Genomic DNA, 23,431 nt, shown 5'->3' on the forward strand with positions numbered 1-23,431 from the left:
GCTAGTATAACTCTGATACCCAAACCGGGCAAGGATCCCACAAGAATCGAGAACTACAGACCGATATCCCTAATGAACATTGATGCAAAAATCCTTAACAAAATACTAGCCAACCGAATACAAAAGTATATAAAACAAATAATTCACCATGACCAAGTGGGATTCATACCAGGGATGCAGGGATGGTTCAACATACGAAAGACCATTAGTATTATTCGTCACATTGACATGAAAAAGTATAAGAATCACATGATAATATCAATAGACGCAGAAAAAGCATTCGACAACATCCAACACCAATGCCTGTTTAAGACACTAGCGAAGATAGGAATGGAAGGAAAGTTCCTCAAGACAATACAAGCTATATATGAAAAACCAACAGCCAAAGTGGTAGTCAATGGAGAAAAGACTAACACAATCCCACTGAAAAAGGGAACCAGACAAGGATGCCCCTTGTCTCCACTCCTATTGAATATCGTGCTGGAGGTTTTAGCTAACAGCATAAGGCAAAGAAGTGACATCAAAGGTATTCGTCTGGGGAAGGAAGAGGTGAAACTATCGTTATTTGCAGATGATATGATTTTATATATGGAAAATCCCAAAAGTTCCACAAGGGGAGTACTGGAAGCAATAGAGGAGTTTGGCAGAGTGGCAGGATACAAGATCAACAAACAGAAGTCCATCGGACTGTTATACACATCAGATAAGACCACAGAAGAAGAGATCAAAAAGGTGGTACCCTTCACAATAGCCAAACACAAACTGAAATATCTAGGGATACACTTGACTGAAAAAACAAAAGATCTATATAGGGAAAACTATAGAACACTATTACAAGAAACCAAGAGCGACCTCAACAAATGGAAGAATATTCCGTGCTCTTGGATTGGGAGACTTAATATAGTTAAGATGTCAGTTCTGCCAAAGGCACTATATAAGTTTAATGCTATCCCGATACAATTACCATCATCTTTCTTCAAAGAAATGGAAAAACTGATTACCAACTTCATATGAAGAGGGAAGAAGCCCAGAATTAGCAGAGAACTCCTCAAGAAGAAGGACGCCGTGGGAGGGCTTACTTTACCTGACTTTGGCACATACTATGCAGCCACAGTTCTCAAAACTGCATGGTATTGGTACAATGACAGATACTCAGACCAATGGAAAAGAACTGAAAACCCAGAAATAAAAGCATCAGCATACACACAGCTGATCTTTGACAAGGGCCCCAAAAAGATCAAATGGGAAGCAGATGCCCTCTTTAACAAGTGGTGCTGGAAAAAATGGATATCAACATGCAGAAAAATGAAGCAAGACCCTTATCTCACTCCATGCACAAGAATAAACTCAAGGTGGATCACAGACCTTGAAGTTAAACCCCAAACTATTAGGGCCATCAATGAGGGAATTGGGACCAACTTGAGAACTTTGGCGCAGCGAATACACAGGCTATCAGAAATAGGGAAGGACACAAACACAGAGGAGGCACAAATCGACAAATGGGATATACTGAAGATAAAACACTTGTGTACATCTAAAGAATTCACCAAGAGAGTAATAAGAGAGTCCACAGACTGGGAAAACATCTTTAGCAATGACACATCAGACAAAGGCCTTATTACTAAAATCTACAACCAATAGCCCACTTGAAAGGTGGGCAAAGGACTTAAAGAGAAGTTTCACAGGGGCAGAAATCCGAATGGCCAACAAACATATGAGAAAATGTTCCCGATCTTTAGCCATAAGAGAAATGCAAATTAAAACAACAATGAGGTACCACCTGACACCCTCAAAGGTAGCCCAATTCAAAAAATCAGAAAGCAACAAGTGTTGGAGGGGCTGTGGGGAGACAGGAACTCTCATCCACTGCTGGTGGGACTGTAAGTACGTACAGCCACTATGGAAATCAATCTGGCGATACCTAAAACAGATGGAAATAGAGTTACCATATGACCCAGCAATCCCCCTACTGGGCATACACCCAGAAGAGGCAAGAAGCAAACCAAGACCAGACATCTGTGCTCCAATGTTCATTGCAGCACAGTTCACAATTGCAAGGAGTTGGAAGCAACCCAAATTTCCATCAACTGACGATTGGATTAAAAAACTGTGGTATATACATACAATGGAATACTACGCATCACTAAAGAGCAGTGATGAACGTATGAGGCACATAGCGGCATGGGAAGAACTGGAGGAAATCATGCTAAGCGAGGTAAGTCAGGCAAAAAAGGACAAGTACAACATGAGTCCGCTGAGGTAAGAATTAAAAAAAAAATTTTTTTTTAAAAGCAAAAGTGGCACAGGGAAAAAAGCTACTATATACAAACATTTTAGGGGTGAAGACGGGGTAGTATGAAAGAGACCAGACCAAAACCAGGGATGTACATGGTAGACAATGGTGGAGGAGGTGGGGAAAGGAAAACAAAAGGATAAATACAAGGAAGAAAAGTGTAGTGGGGTCATAGGGCATAAATCCACCCAAGGGGAGGGTATTGTTTATATCTCCACAGGGAAAGTGGGACCAGACTTCAACCCAGTGTCACAAGGTGTGAACACAATATCCCGGTGTGGAGGAGGGAACCGGTGGAGAGGTCTGGGAGGCTGGCCCCAGCACCATAAATTAAGTGGATTCCTGCCCCTCCCCCGAAAAGAATTTTTTCCAAAGGACGACATTGACTCTGCAGCTCTGGGAGATGGACATATTTGATCAGAGCACACGGGAGCAGATGAAGGGGCAGGAGGAGAGAGTGGAGCACAGCCTGGCCCACCAGGCCGTGATGATGATGTTCCTGAGTAGAGCAGCCAGTCCACAGAGAGAACAACATGGCTGGCCCCACTATGAGACATGATGCCCCTCAGTGACTAAGGGCGATACAGGGGACAGCACCGGAGACACAGTGTGGGAATTGCACCTGACCTGATCCCACCACCCGAGGCAAATCACTGGGGGAGTGCAGCGGAACAGCAAGGGAATGGAGTGGCAAGGTCCCCAGGGAATGCTGAAAGTGGACTTCGGGGCCAGGGCGTGGTGCCCCAACAGACTGGACTGGAAAACGCTCCTAAGGGCCAGCAAACGATCCCTGAACTAACTACAAGCTTTTCTCTTGTGAACTGTTTTATTCTGTTCTTTGTCAGTGGTTTGTTTTTGTTGCTTTGTTGTCTGGTTGTATACTGTTGCTTTGTTTTCCTCTGTCTAGTTTTCGTGCATGTTAGTGACTCCACAGGTCTGTCTGAATAGGACAGGCTGGATGAACTATCTGGAGGAAAAACAACGGGACCGACAGTTTTGGGGGGACTTGGGGTGGGGGGTTGGGGGGGGTAAGGAAGTGGTGTTAACAAACCCAGGGACAAGGGAAAAACATGGGACCCCAAATGGTAGAGAAGTGGGAGTGGCAGGCCTGCTGGGAAATGATCAAGGGTAAGGTTGCTTAGAGAAGAGGTATACTCTAGCCCAGGTGGCGATGAAGCATGGTAGTAGGGCAGGAGGAAAGTTAAGGGAGATGGAGGAAAGAGCTAGGAGTCAAAGGGCATTCATGGAGGTCTAGACAAAGACATGTACATGCAAATATATATAGGAGGATGGGGAAATAGATCTATGTGTCTATATTTATAGGTCAAGTATTAAGGTGGCGGAAGGACCTTGGGCCTCTACTCAAACACTCCCTCAATGCATGAATACCTTCTTTTATTAAATTGGAACTCTATGATGCTCACTCTCCCGACACAACGGCTGGAGCCAAAGTGTGTGAACAAGTAAATGTGGTGAAGAAAGCTGATGGTGCCCGGCTATCAAAAGAGATAGTGACTGGGGTCTTAAAGGCTTGAAGATAAACAAGCGGCCATATAGCTCAGAAGCAACAAAGTCCACATGGAAGAACACACCAGCCTGAGTGAGCGAGTGGTCCCAAAGGGATCAGTTACCAGGCATCAAAGAACAAAAAATCATATCATTGACTGCACACCTCCATGATAGGATCGCTGAAGACAAATGGGTGCATAAGCAAATGTGGTGAAGAAAGCTGATGGTGCCCGGCTATCAAAAGAGATAGTGTCTGGGGTCTTAAAGGCTTGAAGGTGAACAAGCGGCCATCTAGCTCAGAAGCAAATAAGCCCACATGGAAGAAGCACACCGGCCAGTGCGATCATGAGGTGCCCAAGGGACCAGGTATAAGGCATCATGCAAAAAAAAAAAAAAGATATAAGTGTGTGTATATATGTGTATATGTATATATGTATGTATATATATGTATATATATATCATATTAAATGAAGGGGGAAGTGCAGAGTGGAGACCCAAGGCCCAAGTGTCGACCAATGGAGATCCCCTCATAGAGGGGTTTAGGAGAGGAGATGGGTTAATTAGGGTGTGAGGTAGTATCGATGAAGAACACAGCTTTCCCCCGGATCCTGGATGCTTCCTCCCCCCAACTACCATGATCCGAATTCTACCTTGCAGGGCTGGATAGGACAGAGGCTGTACACTGGTGCATATGAGGGTTGGAGGTACAGGGAATCCAGGGTGGATGATACCTTCAGGACCAAGGGTGTGAGGGACGATGCTGGGAGAGTGGAGGGTGAGTGGGTTGGAAAGGGGGAACTGATTACAAGGATCCACATGTGACCTCTTCCCTGGGAGAGGGACAGCAGAGAAGGGTGGAAGGGAGACTCCGGATAGGGCAAGATATGACAAAACAACGATGTATAAATTACCAAGGGCATATGAGGGAGGGGGGAAGGGGGAGGGAGGAGGGGGGAAAAAAAGAGGACCTGATGCAAGGGGCTTAAGTGGAGAGCAAATGCCTTGAGAATGATTGGGGCAGGGAATGTATGGATGTGCTTTACACAATTGATGTATGTATATGTATGGATTGTGGTAAGAGTTGTATGAGTCCCTAATAAAATGTAAAAGAAGAAAAGAGAAAAAAATGATTAGGGCAAAGACTGTACAGATGTGCTTTATACAATTGATGTATGTATATATATGAACTGTGAAAAGAATTGTATGAGCCCCAATAAATTGTTAAAATTAAAAAAAAAATAAATTAGCTGAAGAGGTTTCTGCTCTATTTCACTCTTTCACCTAAAATCACATGGGCTATCATTTATCTTAATCTGAATTCATCTAATATGCCATTCAATACCTTATATAGAATGGGTGTCCTTGATGGTCAATGACCCACAAGATTTTTACCTTTCCAAACTCTTCTGAGGCCAGGATTGTTTATCATTGCTATTGAAACAGCCAGTGAAAAAGCAGAAGTTGGGCTCACAATGAAAAGGGGTCAGGGATCATCAGGCAATCATGGTAAAAATGAATTAAAAGACCTTTGACAGAGGAAAATTTCTATTGGACACTGAGATAGAATGAATTTTTCTGCCACGGAAATGTGTTCATTATCAACTCTGGAAGAAAGCATATTTCAATTTAAAAACCAGCAACACCAGTTTCTTCCCTCTTTTCTCTTGTTCCGAGTCTTAGTCTGCTTCTTTACTTACGTGTTTGTGTAGTGTTTTACTATGCTGCTCTCAGTTTCCAGCATAATGAATTAATAAAATCAATGATTCTTAGTAGCTTGGTACCCATTTAAAAAAAGGCTTTACTAATTTTTTTTCTTTTTTGTTTGAAGTGAACTTTTTTCTATAGTTAAAGACCTTATCCAGTACAGTTTTACTTTTCCTGCTCTTTGTTTTGTTTTGTTTTTGTTAGTCACTTAGACCAATATTTAGATTGGAGGAATAATAAATCTTGGGGGATTAAAAATAGATGTACACTACAAATATTTACACAGCCCATCTCTCAAGAAATGGAAATCAAAAGCAATATCATTTTAAACACTCCATGTAAGTGGTTCGCTTTGTTTTCTCTGCCCCATCTTCCTCAATGACCTGTCGCTCTCACATCCCTGTTTTTCCCTGTGCTTTACTTCCTCACAGTCATCAAAGTCTTATCTTCTCAAGTATCCAAGTTTCTTTATCTTTGTTTTTCATTATAATGCTAGGGTTATTAAATATTTATGTTTGTAAAATTGACTGAGTTTGCGAAGCATAATAGTTTTTTCCATGCCTTGTGGTGTTTAAGACATTTTTTTCAAGTAAGAATGTAACTATATTTGACTTATAATATGATAATATGACTTATATAGATAATATGACTTATATAGATAATTCAACACTTTTCAAATTTACCAGATAAAACAAGGCTTAGAACTGGGTCACATGGCCCTTTTTCTCTTATCACCTCCCAGTTCAGGATGCGGCTCAACACATTCAAGCCTCAGCATGATCTTATTTGTGGTTTTATCCTTCTTCCAGAAAATCAGCTTTGTCTGCCCACTGTAGCCACTCTGCTTCCCATCGTAGCGCCACTTTCCTTGCATGTACAGGGAATCCTTGATTTTTGTATACTGGGTCACTTTGTGAGGTTGATGCTTGCCGCACTTCTTACAGAAAGTTCTTTGGGCTTGGGATACATTGACCATCTTTGCAGAGATATGGTCTACACAGTGTAAATGGTAACTGAGTCTGCGATCCTTGCCTCACTACACTTGTGCCTAACCCGACAGTCATTTTGTTTAGATTGATGCATGATATTCTATTGCATGGAAGTACCACGGCTTGTCTGTTGCTTTCTAATAGGTGTCGTTGGTTGTTTCCTTGTATTTTACATTTTGGAAAATTCAGCAATAAACATAGATGTGCATATGTCTGTGTTGTGTACATTATTTCTTTAAGGCATATATTAAATGTACATATGTAAATATATATAATGAGGGGAATAGACCTATGTACTTATATCTATATGATAAGAAATAAGTTTGCAGGTGGATATTGGACCTAAACTCAAGTACACCCTTAACACAAGACCACTCCATTCTAACAATCCAAAATTCTGTGATGCTCACCTTCCCAACACCATTTCTGAAGACAAAATGTGTGTACATTTAGCAAATGTGGTGAAGAAAGCTGATGGTGTCCAGCTATCAAAAGATAAGGCATCTGGTGTCTTAAAGGCTTATAGATAAACAAGCGCCCATCTAACGCTGAAGCAACAAAGCCCACATGGAAAAAGCACACCAGCGTGTATGATCATGAGGTGTCAATGGGATCCAGGATCAGGCATCTAAGACCCAGAATAAAACCATACCCAATATGAATGAGGTGGGCCATGGAGTGGAGACCCAATGCCCATCTGTAGAGATTGGACATCCCCTTACAGAGGGGTCACAGGGAAGAGATGAGCCAGTCAGGGTGCAGTTTAACACTGATGAAACACACAACTTTCCTCTAGTTCTTGGTGCTTCCTTCACCCCACTACCATGACCTTAATTCTACCTTACAAATTGGATTACACCAGAGCATGCACACTGCTACAGATAAAACCCCACAACACAGGGAATCCAGGATAGATAAAACTCCTCAGGAACAATAAGGAGAGTAGCGATACCAGTAGGATAGCGAAGGGTTGGGGAAAAAGGGGGAATCAAGAACAAGGATCAAACTAGAACCCCCTCCCAGGGGGTCGAATAGTGGAAAAGTGGGTGAGGGGTGACAGAGGAAGGTGTACGATATGGAAAAAATAACCTATAATTTATCAAGGGTTCGTGAGGGAGGGCAGGCAGGGGAGGGAGGGGGAAGAAATGGGGAACTAATATCAGGGGCTCAAGTGGGAAAGAAATGCTTTGAAAATGATTATGGTGGCATGTTTGCAATTGTGCTGAACACATTGAAGGAATGTATGGATTGTGATGAGATGTGAGAGCCACCAATAAAATTATTTTTTTTAATGAAGAGACTACTAGATTATAAGACATTAGTGTGTGCATTTGTTTAAGGAAGGGTCATACTGTTTTCCACGGAGATTTTAAAATTGTACATTTCCACCAGTAATGTATGAGCATTCCAATTTCTACTCTTCTCCTTTAGCATTTGTTATTTTGTCTTATTGAATTTTGATTAAAATGTGGGTATCAGGTGGTATTTGATTATTGTTTTAATCTATTTTTCTCTTCTTCCTAGGGAACATTAACATTTCCACATATGATTGTTGGACACTGGGATGCCATCTATAATGAATTCTCTAGTGCTGATTTTTCGATTGGGTATTTGTATTTTTCTTGTTAAATATTGTGGTTGCCTACAGGTTTTGGAGATTTTCCCTTAATCTGATGTATTATTTCTGAATGGTTTTCTCAATCTGTGCGTTCTTTGTAAATTCTTTGATGAAGTCTTTCGATGTGCATAAATGTTGCATTTTGAGTAGGTCTCAGTTCTTTTCTTTTATACTGCAGATATTTTATTATGTTCACAGTGTGTTTGTGTCCTGTGTTAGTGGCCTTTAGTTTGCCCCTAATTTCTCATTATTACTCTTTATGTTTCTGGGGTTTCTATTTAGGTCTCTGATTTATGGTGAGTTCATTTTTGTACATGGTGGACAGTTTGGGTCCTCTTCATTTAAAAAAATTTTTTTTGAAGGAGAAGATCCAACTTAACTTGCATCTCTGAGATAAAAGGCTATCTCTGCCCCACTTACTCTGTCTTTAAACCTTTACTAAATATTTGATTTCTGTAAGTATTGATTTTATTTCTGGGTTTTCAATTCTAATCCATTGGTCTTCATATGAATTGTTATACCAGTACCAGTCTGTTTTGTTTACCATGGCTATATAATATGTCTTAATGTCTGGTTATTAAAGACTTCCTACTTTGTTTTAACTTATTAATAGTGTTTTATTTATACTGAGTTTCTTTTTTTTCATATAAGCCTTTACTGATTTCAGAGGCTTACACCATTTTCCTTAGGAGAGTGTGGCAAAAAAAAATTCATTACACATTTGGTGGGACTGCTAATTAGGATGATGTCTGGAGGGCTGTGACAGAAATGCAGGTGGAGGTCACAATGAACAATGAACAATGCTTTGGTTTACTGGTTAATCTCAGAATCCAACAGGGATTCCTTTCAGGGTTATGTGGTAGTTCAGGTAGACTAGAGAAACAAATTCACAGACACTCATACCTGTATAAGAAAGACCTTTATATACAACAGCAATTGAACATTGAGAAAACATCCCAGCCTAGTCCAGATCAAGTCTATAAGTCAGATGTTAGCCCCTATGTCCGATACCAATCTGTAAATTCCTCTGCAGACTCACACAACACATGCAATGACACTGAATGCAGGAAGATACAGGCCAATGGTTGGAAAGTCTTGTTGATCCCTTTTAGTTGCAAATCTAGCCTCTGTTTCCCAAGATTTAAGGATAAGGTGGCTCCATCAGAACGTGGAATATAAATCAGTTTAATTCAGTAAATATTTGTTGATAAGTGACCCTGAGTTTTCTACATAGTCTGCAGAACTATCTGACCATATAGGGATATGTAACAATACGTTGAAATTCTTGTATCTCCATTTTCAGCCAGCAACTTTGGAATCTGACTAGAACTTTCATAAAGGAATTTTCTAGTATAACAGCCATAAAAGAAGCATAATCCTTATGGATGAAAATTAATAGGTAAATGCTTCACTTTGGTCTGCCCCAAAAACCCTTGTTCTGAGAGACACTGCAGTCAAGAGTTACTTGGAGGAAGTCAATTTAAATTGCAGACTTCTCAGTTTGGAAGTGGCTCTACAAACATTCTGCACATGCACTTGAAACCACTGGATTGATAGAACCTCTGGAGAGTGATAAATTAAATTATCAGGGTGCGGAAATCATGATAAGCATCATTGAACTGTCATGTTTAACTGCCCAATAGCATTCAAGCAAAATAAAACAAGATAAAAGTACAAACTTTAACTCTAAGCATAGTCAAGTTTAGCAACCACCCCGCCCCCTTCCTCCCATTACTTTTTAGTGCTCCTGCATGAGTTTTATTTTTAAATTTTGTTACACTGACATATAATTTACCTAGACCATATGATGCCAGGTATTTCTCTTTTCCTAAAGGCAGTCATACACGACAATGCTTTGGGGCGCGGAAAGGTCCTTCACCTCAAAGGTCATTAGTTTCGGTTCTTGCTTCAGCCCCATTAACACCTTGGCAGGGTTGGGTGGCTGGGTGGTTCGCATTAGTTACGAGGAGTCCCCATCTGGGGAATCTGATCACAGGCTTGCACATGTTCATTGTGCATCATTTTATGTCCCCCGAGCACGCTCTCGGCGCTGGGGGAAAGTATCATTTCTGCCCGCAGGTGCCTCAGCCATCATTACCTGAGCCTTTGCAGCTGCAGCCTCAGCCAGCTTGAGGGCCCATTGTTGCCCGAGGACCGCCTCTCCCTGGCTCCTCCCCGCGTCGCCCCAGGCCCCGCCCCCTGCCCCCGGCCCAAACAGCACCGCCCCTCCGCACTTCCCCAGGCACCTGGGTTTGAGTAACAGCAGCAGCTGCAGCAGCAGCAGCAGCAGCAATAGCAATGGGCGGGTCCATAGCCGCCTCAAAGGTGAAGTGAAGGCGGAGACCCTGACCCCGCAAGCTCCTCCCATCCAGGGTTGCTGTGAGACGGGGAGGAAGTGGCGGTGTCCTAGCCGGAAGTGTGGCTTCTTGGGAGGGTCCTACTTACTGTGCGCTGTTAATGGAGCCAGAGGAGCTCCCTCACTGTGTAACCCAAGCTCCTAGGTGAGGGGTGCCCTTCTCCGGGGACCTGCGTGTGGGCACCGGCCAGAGTGGGGTACCCTGGTGCACACAGCAGCCCTGCTGGGGTGCAAGCGCTCTTTCTCTCCTCCCCTTCCCCCATGTGGCGCCTCTAGTGGTGATTGGTGAGCGGGTGCCCCGGGAGGCCGATCGCATTCCCTAGCCTTTGGATTGGTTGGGGTTTGTGGCGGGAATCCCTGTTGGAGAAAGGGCTAATCCCGGGCTGGGGGTCTTGTCTTCGGGGTTCCTAGGTTCGTTGCCTTGTGGTTTTCTGTTAACCACCCTCCATGTTTTCCTCTTCATACACCGGTGCCTTCTCCCAGACACTCCTTGGGGAGGCCCCGACATCTGTTGTTTCTCTCACTAAGAAGAGGACTCAACGTGTCCCAGGAAGCCAGTGGCTGCAGCTGATGCACCAAACGTTAGGGTTTCCTCCCGAGGTTTCCTAAGCCTTGTCACCTGTACGGTACCTTCTCCCAGGAGCAGGGCGTGGGGTTGGGTGGGGGTGGGTGTGGGGGGAACCCAAGGTCCAGGTCTGGAAACTCCCTGGCTCATCGTGCCAGCTGGTATGTGGCCGCAGGGAACACACTCAGCCCGGTGGGTGTTGGAAGCGATATCCCAGCACAACCACCATGCACGAAACGTGATTGGTATTCCCAGGTTGCTGGGCTAAGCCCTTCCAGGACTGGGGACCTCAAGGAGATGGCCCAGTTTGGTGGCTATTAGTCAACACCGTGGCAGCTGGCAAGTGAAGAAGAGATAGGCCCAGCTCTAGAGAGATGGGGTTCCATGAACTTGAACTCAGCCAAAGGGAAGCCAGTCTTTTTTGGGAAAGCTTACAAGTCTCTATAGAAGAGCTGGGCCCCTTCTAGGGTCCGTTGGAAGCCTTTACTAAGGACAACGTAGGTTTCTTCTGTTTACAAAGCTTCCTCCACCCATCTTGCCGCCCAATTACGTGATGTAGGTCTGTGGGAGCTGGCAGCCAGCTCATTGGCGTTATGCACACCTACCAGAAAGATGTGGGGACACCCTCCTATCAAAAACAGTTGCAGACCTCCCGAAGACTTACATACCCAAATTGGTCCTTTGTTCTTGCTTGGACTGGGCTCCTTTTACCCTCCTGCTGCTCTGGCCTCCTTTGCTCTCACCTCTTCATTCTACCTTTAAGGCTACCTCTCCCTCCCGCTTAGATTCTTGCTGACATTAGAGCTGTTTACCCCCTTCCTCACCAGTTCTGCTGTAGTTTGTTCCTGGGTCTGTATGAAACCTAATGTTTCCTTCCTTTATGTAATAGCGGGTCTCATGGACTTTCCACCTTTTAATTTAGCTAATCCTCTGGCTTTACACCATGGGCCAGCTCTAACCTTTCTAAATATTACTATCCTAAACCCCTTTCACCTAATTTCCTTTGATTTCTTGTTCCCTACAAACCGCACCTCCTCAATAAATGTATAAATTAAAGGTCTCATTCTGTCTCTTGTCTCTGTAAAACCTAATACATGGTGGCCTGCATGGGGAGGCTGTCTAGGCTAGGACTGGAGTGACACTTTCCTTTCCCTATTCACTAGAGGCCCCAGCTGCCTTTCTGGACCCTCTTCGAGCAAGCCTAGCAAAGGGATCTCCACATCTTCTGCTAAAGACCTTCTGAAAACGCATCGGTAAGTGTTAAATCCAAAGTTCCCTACTCCAAGGTCGTCTGCTCATTTACTCTTGGCCTTTCTGAAAATGTCCAGATACCAGAAATCTTTGCGCAGTCAGATGGCCTTCCCACGTCCAGGGGCTTAGGTGGTAATTATTCAGTGTAAGGACACTCTCCTGTTTTGCTACCTCATTTAAGAGAGCTCAAATTTTCGTTCAGCCTTTTAAAATGGTTTGTAAGAATTCTAAGTGTCTTAGTCTAGGTAGGCTAGAGAAACAAATCCATAGGAACTCATGTGTATAAGAGTTTTATATAAAGGGTAATTGTACATTAAGAAATCATCCCAGTCCAGTCCAGTTCAAGCCCATAAGTCCGATGTTAGCCCACATGTCCAATATCAGTCTATAAAATCCTCTTCAGACTTAAACCTATGCAATAACGCTGAATGAAGGATGATCATAGACAAGTGGGTAGAAAGTCTTTGGATCCAGTGGTGGGGTAAGCATCTCAGCATTGGCAGGGGTCTCCACATGGCTTCTCCAGTTCCTAGGGCACGGGGTCTATCAGCACAGTTCCATGTGTCTGGTCAGTAGTGTGTCTCTAAGGGAGTGAGCCGAAAGAGAGAGTGAGTCTGTGTCCTGCCTCCGAGGAGGAAATTCTGGAATTCCCAGAATTGTCAGGAGAAGGCCATAACCACACAGGGGCCATTGGTTATATTTTGGTTGACAGGCTGGAGTCTCCCCCTTGCGTCTTAATTATCAAATTCACAAACAATTATATAAACACCACACTAAGCAATGGCATAAAACACCTCTAGTTTGTTTACTGACAAACTTCAATTCACTGGGTCTTAACTCATTTATCCAAAGGGGAAAACGGATTTTCTTATGTAATAATGTGTGGCTGCAGTACATATTGGACAACAACTCAAGATGGACAGCAGGTGGTATACTTGATTTAAAAATTATTCAGGATCTCAATAACTTCCTTTTAATCTACAAAATATATTCTGATACTGCCTATATCCAAGTTTTCTCTTTCCTTTGTGCTCAACCTCGTTTATGTCCGAATTGTTCCACCATGCAAGTCCTACTGGTTCAGGCAAATGTTCCTCTCAGACTAAGATCAGTCCTTCTGATCATGCTGTGCCACCAATTTCAGTGCCTATTGTCTCTGCCCAAAGTGCTGCTGAGCCTTCTTTCTCCCCTCCCCATTACAACCCCCTTCAGGTTTCTCCAACCTCCCTGGAAACTGCTGCATTCTCCCAGTTGCCAGACTGTAACCCTATATCTCCTGCTATCGTGTCTCATTCTTCTTTAGACTTCCTCCTCAGCGCCTCCTCCCACCCCTGCCTTGTCTCAACCTCCTCCCACCACCTCTGAGCCTTCAAACTATAATCCAATATCCCCTACCTGTTACCTCATACAATTTCTACCCAAACTCCTCCCTTGCCCATACCATGATTGTCCACTCCTCCCACCTCTGCTCTGTCACCAGTTCCCCTCCCAACCTTGCCATGTTCTAAGACATCTGACACCTGCCCCCTACTGGCAGCACATCTCCGCCTCTCAGTCTTTTAAGTTCAGCTCCGTTGAGCATAAAGGCAGCAGCTTCAAAACCAAAGGATCCGTCCTCAATCCTCACCCCCTCATTGCTCTCTGTAAAGTCGCAGGAGCAGAGATTTTGGTAAAAGTTCATATCCCTTGTTAAATTACTCATCAGTTTAGGAAAACATCTTGGATGTTACACATTGGACCCAGACATTTATAGTAAAGAATTTAAATACCTCACTCAGTCATATGATGTTACCTGGCATGACTTCCACATGATTTTAACAACTACCTTTACCCCTGAAGTTAGGGAGCGAGTCTGGATAGCTGCACAAAGAGACGTGATAAAGTACATACACGGAACCGGGATAAGCCCATGGATTTCCAGGCAGTCCCCAGCACAACCCTAATTAGAATTATCCGATGGTCGTGAGGACCGTGTTCTTCAAAATGATATGATTTGTATCTCATTGAGGGCTTGCCAAAAGCCTCAAAGGAAGTCAGTTATTACAAAATTAGGGAAATCATTCAGGAACCAAAACAAAATTCTGCCAATTTTCTCTCACATCTTCCAGAAGGTTTAAGTATACCAAAGTAGACCATACTACACCATAAGGGATCATTGTACTTCAGTCAAATTCCATCTCACAATCAGCTCCAGACATTAAAAGAAAACTGAAAAGGTTACAATGTGGACCCCAGACTTCACAGCAAGATCTCTCAATCCAGAAAAGTTTTCAACTCTAGGGAGGATCAAGAAAAGTTACATAAGCTACAAAGAGATAAGGTTAAATGTCAAATGTTAGAAAGTGCCCTCCAGGGCAGAGTGGGTGTGTCTAAACTAGTCATTGGGCCACACACTAGTGTGCCATGAAGACCTGGCTTCAAATGCTCCCAATCGGGGCATTGGGCAAATGTGTGCCCTAATCTGTGAACTCCAAGAAGGCCATGTCCATACTATGAACAGAAAGGTCACTGGGAAATGACTGCCCAACTTGACGGAAAGTGGGTGGGATCGTTTATCCCACTAGACCTCCGGAGCAATCTGCCCAAGATTCCTCAGTGCTAGAGCTGCTTGGCTTGGCCTTGGAGGATTGATGATAGATAGCCAGGGTGTTAGGCCCCACTGAAGGTCATCCATCTTGCGCCCAGGTAACTCCCATTGTCTCAAGAAAGACCTTTTCTTTTCTTTTAGAACCTGGATCTGAGATAAGGCTTTCTCATTGTTTCTTTCCTCCTGCAAAGGTTGTACTGGTCGAGAAGCTATGCCTGCCCTTTCCTTTTTCCCTTGCTGAAAAAGATTTTCAGCTACAAATTTTTATATTCTTCCTCTTCAGATTGAAGGCTGCATACATAGACAAACCAAAGAAAGTTGCTTCTGGACAAAATTTTACATTTGTTCTGACCTGTGCCAGTTAGACATAGATTTTATGATTTCAGTGATTTTATTCTGCTAAGGGTCAGGAGAGGTAAATTTGGTTGCATTTTGTCAGTGATTACTCTCCTGCTACCCTAGCCACCATGAAAGGATTAGATGGAAATAGATTTTTGTTTATTATCTACATCTTAAGAAATGTTCTGCAATAAAACGAGTATTGTCCTAAGTCTGTGCTTCTGGGACATCCTATTCACTTTAACACAAGAAGCTTTAAACTATTAAATATTTTCGAAAAAACTTTATGCACTTTAAATGTCATCCAAGACATCTCCTCTAGTAAAATTAAGACTTTGGTGTTTTCTGTCCTAATGGGAACTCTGTCACTAAAAATATGATATTTATTGTTGTTTTTAATATTGCAATTGTGTTGAAGAAAAGTTTATAGTATGGCCATGTTTGTTACTGTAATTTCTGGTAATAAGAATGTGAATGCTTTTTTTCTCCTCTCTTTTTAATGTTGACCCAAATAGTAACTTTTGTTATAAAACCAGAAACGAGAAACAACCTAAATGTCTATAAAGAAATAGTGGTGTACATGGGTTCCTGCTCTAAGATGTTGAGCATTAAAATCACTTCGTGCTGGCTAGATATAAACTTATGGGTCTATTGCCACATAAATGAAATAAATTGAGTGAAATAAGTTAAGCAAATGAGCATACATACGGTCTTAAATCATTTATATATAAATCACTTATTGTGTATGAAACAATATGAACAGGACTTTATTCTGTGTATCACAATCACATAATAAATCATTTCCAGACTGTCTCACTCACTCACTCTCTCACTGACTTAGTAATTCACTCTCTCACTGACTCAGTAACTCACTCTCACTCTCATTCACTCTCTCACTCACTCGCCCAATGACTCACTCTCTCACTCTCACTCACACTCTCTCACTCACACTCACTGACTCACTCTCTCTCCCTCACTCCCTCACTCCCTCAACGACTCTCTCACTGACTCACTAAGTCACTCACTATCTCACTCAGTGTCTCACTCACTCACTAACTCACTCTCTCACTATCACTAAGTCACTCTCACTGACTTACTAACTCTCACTCACTCTCTCACTCACTAAGTCACTCTCTCACTGAGTCACTAACTCACTCACTGTCTCATTCACTAACTCACTCACTTTCTTACTCTCTCACTTACTCACTCACTCTCTCATTCACTTTCTCACTAGAAAAAAAAAATCATTTCCAAATACCATTGCCATCAAATCCTTCTGGGATATTTATGTGTACGGTGGGAGAGTGAGCATTCTGAAAGTATCTAGCCGTAATTGCCACTGTATAATAGGAAGATATACAAATAGAGCCCTCCTCCTCACCGTGTGCTAGTAAACTCCACACCATTCCCAACCACACAGCTCTGGGAGTAGATCCTCAGTCCCATAGTCCCCAGGTATCCCCATTCAGTAGTTTATATGAACACAGAGTCGTCATGGAGTCTGTGCTGGTCTGGGTTTTTCACTCAGGTATTTTAGCAAGTCATGTTATTGAGAGTTAGTGTGTGTGAGTAGGAGACAGTAGAAATGTGTGATGGTTTTCATGACCAGCATATACTGTGTTTGCATATGTCAACACTAATGTGCACCTGGTTGAGTCTGAAGGAGACTTGAGGGACCATAAAATGTCTCTGAGATTCTTTTGTGAAATCTCTGGATTCACTTAGAGTAGCCCTGCCGTGACCTGTATCTGCCAACCTCCAGGCCTACAGTGGGTCTCATATATTACTACTGTTGCTATCATAGTATACAGATTCTGTGAAGGCTGGTGTACCATCTCCAGAAACATTGCTAAGAATGCACTATCAGTGAATGAACAGTCTAAAAGTCAATCACGCGTCCATGTATTGCTGTGGGGAAAACACACTGAGGGAAGTCAGTGTGAGTACAGATACAAACCGCCCGTGCAGGGAGGGAGCTGTGTTGCAGGGCGCTGTACGGGTCTGAAAAGAAGGAAGGATTCTGCCTCAGGAGCATTTGGAGAGGGAGGTTCAAGTCTGATTTCTTACTTCAATCCAGGGTTCTTCATCTCTCAGTTTCCCACTTGGAATCTATATTTTTTTATGATTCAGTACCTACCCTTAATATCTGTGAATTCAAAGTTTTAAGAAGAGAAAACATTGTCTTGGAGAGAAAACCAAGCAAATGAGCTTGTTCTAAATGGAGTGGATATTACTCTGCCAGGGGTGATCAGCATGTTTTCCGAAGGTCAGTATGTTGGTCTGCGTGGACTGTAGAAAAAAAAATTCTTAGACATTCCTATGTGTATAGAAAGAGCATTATATAAAGAGCAATTGTAAATTGAGAAAACATACCAGCCCACTCCAATATCAGCCCATATGTCTGATACCAGTCTCTAAGTTTGTCTTCAGACTCATGCAACAATGCTGAGTGCAGGCAGATCACAGGCTAGTGGGTGGAAGGTCTTGTGGATACAGTGGCATTGAAAGCATCTTAGTGCTAGCATGGGTCTCTCTCCATATGGCTTCCCCAGCTACAAGGCTCTGGCTGCCATTTGCATAGCTCCATGTGGCTTGTCAACAGGAATGCTTGGCAGGGAGAGAGTGTGTCTGGCCTTCGGTGAGGTCCTTCGTGCCTCCAAATGAGGTCATTAAGCTATGACCTGATTGACAGGCTAGACTTCATTCCGTTGCAAGTTGATAGGAGATCATGTAACTGCAGCAGTGAATATCTTTCAGGCAGACGCAGTGGAGTCTCTGGGTGGTGCTATTAAGGACTCAGCTAATGACTGTAAAGTTGGTGGTGTGAAACTTGGTGTCATTTATTCAAGTACAGTATATTGTAAAAATTTGCCTTTCACACAAACTATAAATCTGTTGACATTGACCAGTTCCAACTCATAGTAATCCTATAGGACAGACTAGAAATTCTATAAGATATCCCAGCCTGTATCAAAAGAGATAGTGCCTGGGGTCGTAAAGGCTTGAAGGGGAACAAGCGGCCATCTAGCTCAGAAGCAAAAAAGCCCACAAGGAAGAAGCACACCGGCCAGTGAGATCACGAGGTGCCAAAGGGACCAGGTATAAGGCATCACGCAAAAAAAAAAGATATATGTGTGTATATGTATATATGTATATATGTGTGTGTATGTATATATATATATGTGTACATGTATGTGTATGTGTATATACCATATTGAATGAAGGGGGAAGTGCAGAGTGGAGACCCAAGGCCCATGTGTTGGCCAATGGAGATCCCCTCATAGAGGGGTTCAGGAGAGGAGATGGGTCAATGAGGGTGCGAGGTAGTACAGATGAAGAACACAGCTTTCCCCCAGATCCTGGATGCTTCCTCCCCCCAACTACCATGATCCGAATTCTACCTTGCAGGGCTGGATAGGGTAGAGGTTGTACACTGGTACATATGAGGGCTGGAGGCACAGGGAATCTTGGGTGGATGATACCTTCAGGACCAAGGGTGTGAGGGGCGATGCTGGGAGTGTGGAGGGCGAGTGGGTTGGAAAGAGGGAACTGATTACAAGGATCCACATGTGACCTCCATCCTGGGCGAGGGACGGCAGGGAAGGGGGGGAAGGGAGACTCCGGATAGGGCAAGATATGACAAAATAACGATGTATAAATTACCAAGGGCACATGAGGGAGGGGGGAGCGGGGAGGGAGGGAAAAAAAAGAGAACCTGATGCAAAGGGCTTAAGTGGAGAGCAAATGCTTTGAGAATGATTGGGGCAGGGAATGTATGGATGTGATTTATACAATTGATGTATGTATATGTATGGATTGTGATAAGAGTTGTATGAGTCCCTAATAAAATGTAAAAAAAGAAAAGAGGAGAAAATGATTAGGGCAAAGAATGTACAGATGTGACTTATACAATTGATATATGTATATGTATGCACTATGATAAGAGTTGTATGAGCCCCTAATAAATTGTTTTTTTAAAAAAAGATTTCCCAGCCTGTATTTCGTTATGAGATTATTCTACCACAAATTTCTCCCACAGAGCAGTTGGTGGGTCCGAATGATTTACTTTTCATTTAACAGCTGGGCAAGTCTCCACTGTGCAACCAGGGTTGGTAGTTCTAACCTATCCATGCAGGTGAAAATTTTAAAATATCTTGTAAAATAATCATAGTTTAAAATTATGTATTTCAGAAAGCCTTGCTGTTTTTCTTCCTGACTCTTCCCCTACATCAGGGATCAGCAAATTTGGGTTTTGAAAAAGGCCTGAAAACCATAATTTGTTATTCCATTGGTCATATAGCCTTGGAGACAATTACTCAACCCTGCTGATGGAGTGTGAAAACAATAGCAGGCAGTAGAGAAGGACATAGCTGTGTGTTAATTGAATTTTATTCACAAAGAGAGATCCTGGGCCATGAGCCTGTTACCCACAGTCCTACCTGAAGGTCTGTGTAAGTAACAGACAACCTCTCCTTCTTAAAAGTTCTACTGGAACTTCAGGCACATATGCAGCAATTCAATAATTTATTCATATCAAGAAGTCTTGTCTGCACTAAAAGTAGCTCCCCTGACACTACCCTCATCCCCTAAAAATGTATGTGTGCACATTTTCGTCTCCACCATTCCCCTGGTGAGGAGCAGCTTCCATTTGTTGACCCGACCCTGTCTGTATTGGTGCACAAACAGCCAGAGACACTCATGATGAGCACTTCAGTAACTGACAGCCCAAGTTCCCTGACCTCACTGATCCCTAGGCGCAGCTTCTAAGCCAGTGCCATCTCGAGGGACATTGACACAGCAGACAAGTTCATTGTGACTGTGGCTGCCACAGTTGGAGTGGCGGGCTTTGGAGCCGGCATTGGGACTGGGTTTGGGAGCTTCATCCTTGGTTCTACCAGGAACTCTTCTCTGAAGCAGCAGCTCTTCTCTTTTTTCATCCTGGGCTTTATTTTCTCGATGACCATGGGGCTTTCCTGCCTGATGGTGGCCTTCCACATCCTCTGCCATGTGAAGGAGCAGTATCCACCCCCCACAGTTCTCTGTCCCACGTCTGTCTGCCCAATATGTTCCTTTCCCTGCACCTCCCCAGGCAGCCTAGGGATAGTAATTAGCTCAGGGTATGACAGAGGGATGGCAAATAAAAACTGTATCAATAAAGATGTTTCTGGAAAAGGAAAAGAAAGACATACAATCATCATTATCGATCCAAATTTTTCTTCTTTACACTCATTGTTATTCATATAGTTACTTTTTTTTATTTGGCAAGATATACACAACAAAAAATTCTCCAATTCAACAACTATTACATATATAACTCACTGCATTTGCTTATACGCTTCATGTATTACTCTTACAACTATTGATTTTCTTTTACAAATTTCCCCTCCACCATTAATATAAATTGAATGAATGTCCCCTAAGCAACACCACTTTGTCCTTCACCCATCGTAACCATTGGTCAAGCTTTGTTCCTTTGTGTAATGTAGGGGTTTTTAATATAATCACATGCAATATACTTATAAGGTTAAATTGCTTTTTAAGAGAGTTGTAAATATAGATGTATATATACACAAATATATATCATTGTAATGAATTCTTGTGTTCCCTCTCCCTCTTGTATTCATTGTTTGCTCCCCCAAACCGCTCACCCTCCTGACACCTCTGCTCCCCACATATCCTAGACCATTGCATCAGTTACTGTCTCTATGTGTCCACCCTTTTAGTGCTTTACAAACTTGGATACCCAATAGAAACAATAAAACAAAACACGAAAGAAAACAGCAAGAAGAAAAAACTATTATAAAAATGTAAATAAAGAGTAAGAAAGAAAATATCACCCTCAGTATTTTAAAGTCGAGAGAGGAAAAAAAATCTCTGTGGAACAAATGAGAAATATTTAACCTTAGAGCAAATTCAGGTTGGGTCAAGAGTTAGGTCAACTGACCAAGTATCATATTATGCCATGGTCTGATCCCCCATGATCAAGTTTGTAATCATCTCTGTCTGATAATAAAGCTTGTCAATGGGATCTGCCAAAGGTCTAATGTGACTAGATACTCTCCAGATGGATTTTGACGTCCCACTGTCCACTTAGCCTTCAACAAATTGTAGGTTCACAATTTGAGCTTTGAGACTTTTCCCTTCATCGTATTTGGATTTTGTTGTCACTATCTTTGGATCATGCAGGCTGATGTGCTTCTTCAGGGTGGACTTACTTAATGCCTCACTGAGATGGCTGCTTGTTTGAAGACAAGACTTTTAAGGCGCCAGATAATTTATAGGCTTGCGTCATTTGCTTTCTTCACCACAGTTTGCTCTAATGCCCTTATCTGCAGTGATTTCCTCATGAAGGCGAGCTTTGTGCAGAGTCATGTTATAAGATCCTGAACTCAGAATATGATCACCTAGAGAACTGATCTAGCTAAATCTTGTCACCAACCATGGGTACTTCTACCTAGTACCTGGAAAAGGGACAGGTGAGACTTCACAACCACTGAGGCAAAAGAGGAGGAAATGAGAAGAGAATTGGGTGTACCCCTCCCCCTTTTTTTCCTATTTATTTTTATTTGTGTCTTTGTTATTTATTTCTGTTTTTGTTGTTTAGATGCATAGAGACAATCACTGAGGCAATTGTTTATCTGGGAATGGAGGAAGAGGGTAATTGGGAGTGATCAGTGGTGCCAGAGGCAGGAGGGAGCATTAGAGCTGATTGTGATGATGCATATGGAACCCTTTTTAGAAGTGGTTTAACGATGGAAGTGTGAATATCAAGAAAATTATTTTTAAACAGAAATCAGACTTTTTACTATGCATGAAGGAGGAAGAGTTTGCTTAGGAGGCAGTGAATTCATTTTATTGGTTGTGGAACAATTCACAGAAGGATAAAAATGGTTGTACAACATAAAAAGAATGGTCAGTGGCAATGAAGCACACGTGTAGAAGTTGTTCAAATGGTGACTGCTTTGTTGTGTATATTTTTGCAAAATGAAAATATTACATAAATAATACTTATGTGGGAGAAAATATTCTAAAATTGATTGTGGGAAAGATTGTACAACCCTTTTGCTACGGTTGAATTATTAAATTGTATGATATGTGGATGAAGTATCAATAAAATGTGGATTTTTTTTAAGAGAAGTGGATGCTCAGAAATACTCGTCATTTTACCCTCACTTTAACTCAGCAGCTTGAATTTCTCATAGACTACCCTTTTCCTTGGGATAGGACTGAGCTGCCCAGAGAGAAAGTGGAACCTTCCAAGGAAAATGTCACCCCGAGGGATTTCCTGCATTGTGGCTCACAACTCAGGCCAACCACATGCATTTCTACCAAACTACCCATGGTTTTCAAGGAGGACTTGTTTGTCTACAGTCAGTGCAAATGATCCAGGGGAGAGATTGAATCGCAGAACACAGATCAGGAATGTAGGGGCCATTACTCACCTGCTCCTACTCAGCCATCCTCCTTCTGCTTGCACAAACACAGAACACGTGGATCACCTGCAGTCTAAAATATGGCAGGAGAACTCCCAACTCACATGTGAAGGTCAGGCTTCTTGGGCCTTCATTCTTCACATGTTGATCAGAGATGCCTGTGGAGGTGACACTCTTCTGGATCCTTCTTGGTGACATGGATGACCTATCCTGTGGGCACCTTCAATGTCAAAAATAGTGCTTTTCATCTTAGAACTGTTTTAAATTAGATTTTCCCCCTTATTCCTAGGTGTGTGTGATCATGCAGGTAGAGCTGCTACAGAGCAGTCATGTGTTAGGAAAGCTTTCTGAGAGGGCTACGTCTCACTGCCATGTCTGCAGATAACACGTTTCCAGATCTGTCAGACTCTGGGAAACAAACCCTGTATTATGTGGCAAAGAAGCTTAGTGGTGACAGTTTTAGCTTCAACCCCATCTTCAAAAATCCACACATTGCAACCACGATAGCTCAACCAGCTGAGTGTGTTTTAACTGAACAATCTGAAACCTGTGGACACTGGCATGTATTATGTGGGAAAAGGACCAGGCAACACAGTGAAGGGGAAGTGGACAAACACCTCAAGCGTCAGGACCAAGAGGGCAGCAGAGGGAGCTCAGGGTACACGAGGCACAGGTTTTTCCATGGGAGCAGGTGCAGGGTGCTGAATGTTTGTTTCCTCTTGTGTCTATACTTTCCCAATTTACCCAAGTCCAGAGCCTCTCCAGGGACTCCTCAGCAAGCACAGTT

General features: G+C 42.8%; 1 protein-coding gene across 1 annotated transcript; it reads right to left on the reverse strand.

Moving 5' to 3' along the window:
* Positions 1–6,215: 6,215 nt before the first annotated feature.
* On the reverse strand, positions 6,216–6,482 carry LOC142457146 (large ribosomal subunit protein eL42-like). The gene has a single exon (XM_075558498.1). It carries the CDS (start codon positions 6,480–6,482, stop codon positions 6,216–6,218), a length of 267 nt encoding a protein of 88 aa, XP_075414613.1.
* Between the last annotated feature and the right edge of the window lie 16,949 nt (positions 6,483–23,431).

This window comes from Tenrec ecaudatus, chromosome 9, assembly GCF_050624435.1.
Source record: "Tenrec ecaudatus isolate mTenEca1 chromosome 9, mTenEca1.hap1, whole genome shotgun sequence".
Taxonomy (NCBI): Eukaryota; Metazoa; Chordata; class Mammalia; order Afrosoricida; family Tenrecidae; genus Tenrec; species Tenrec ecaudatus.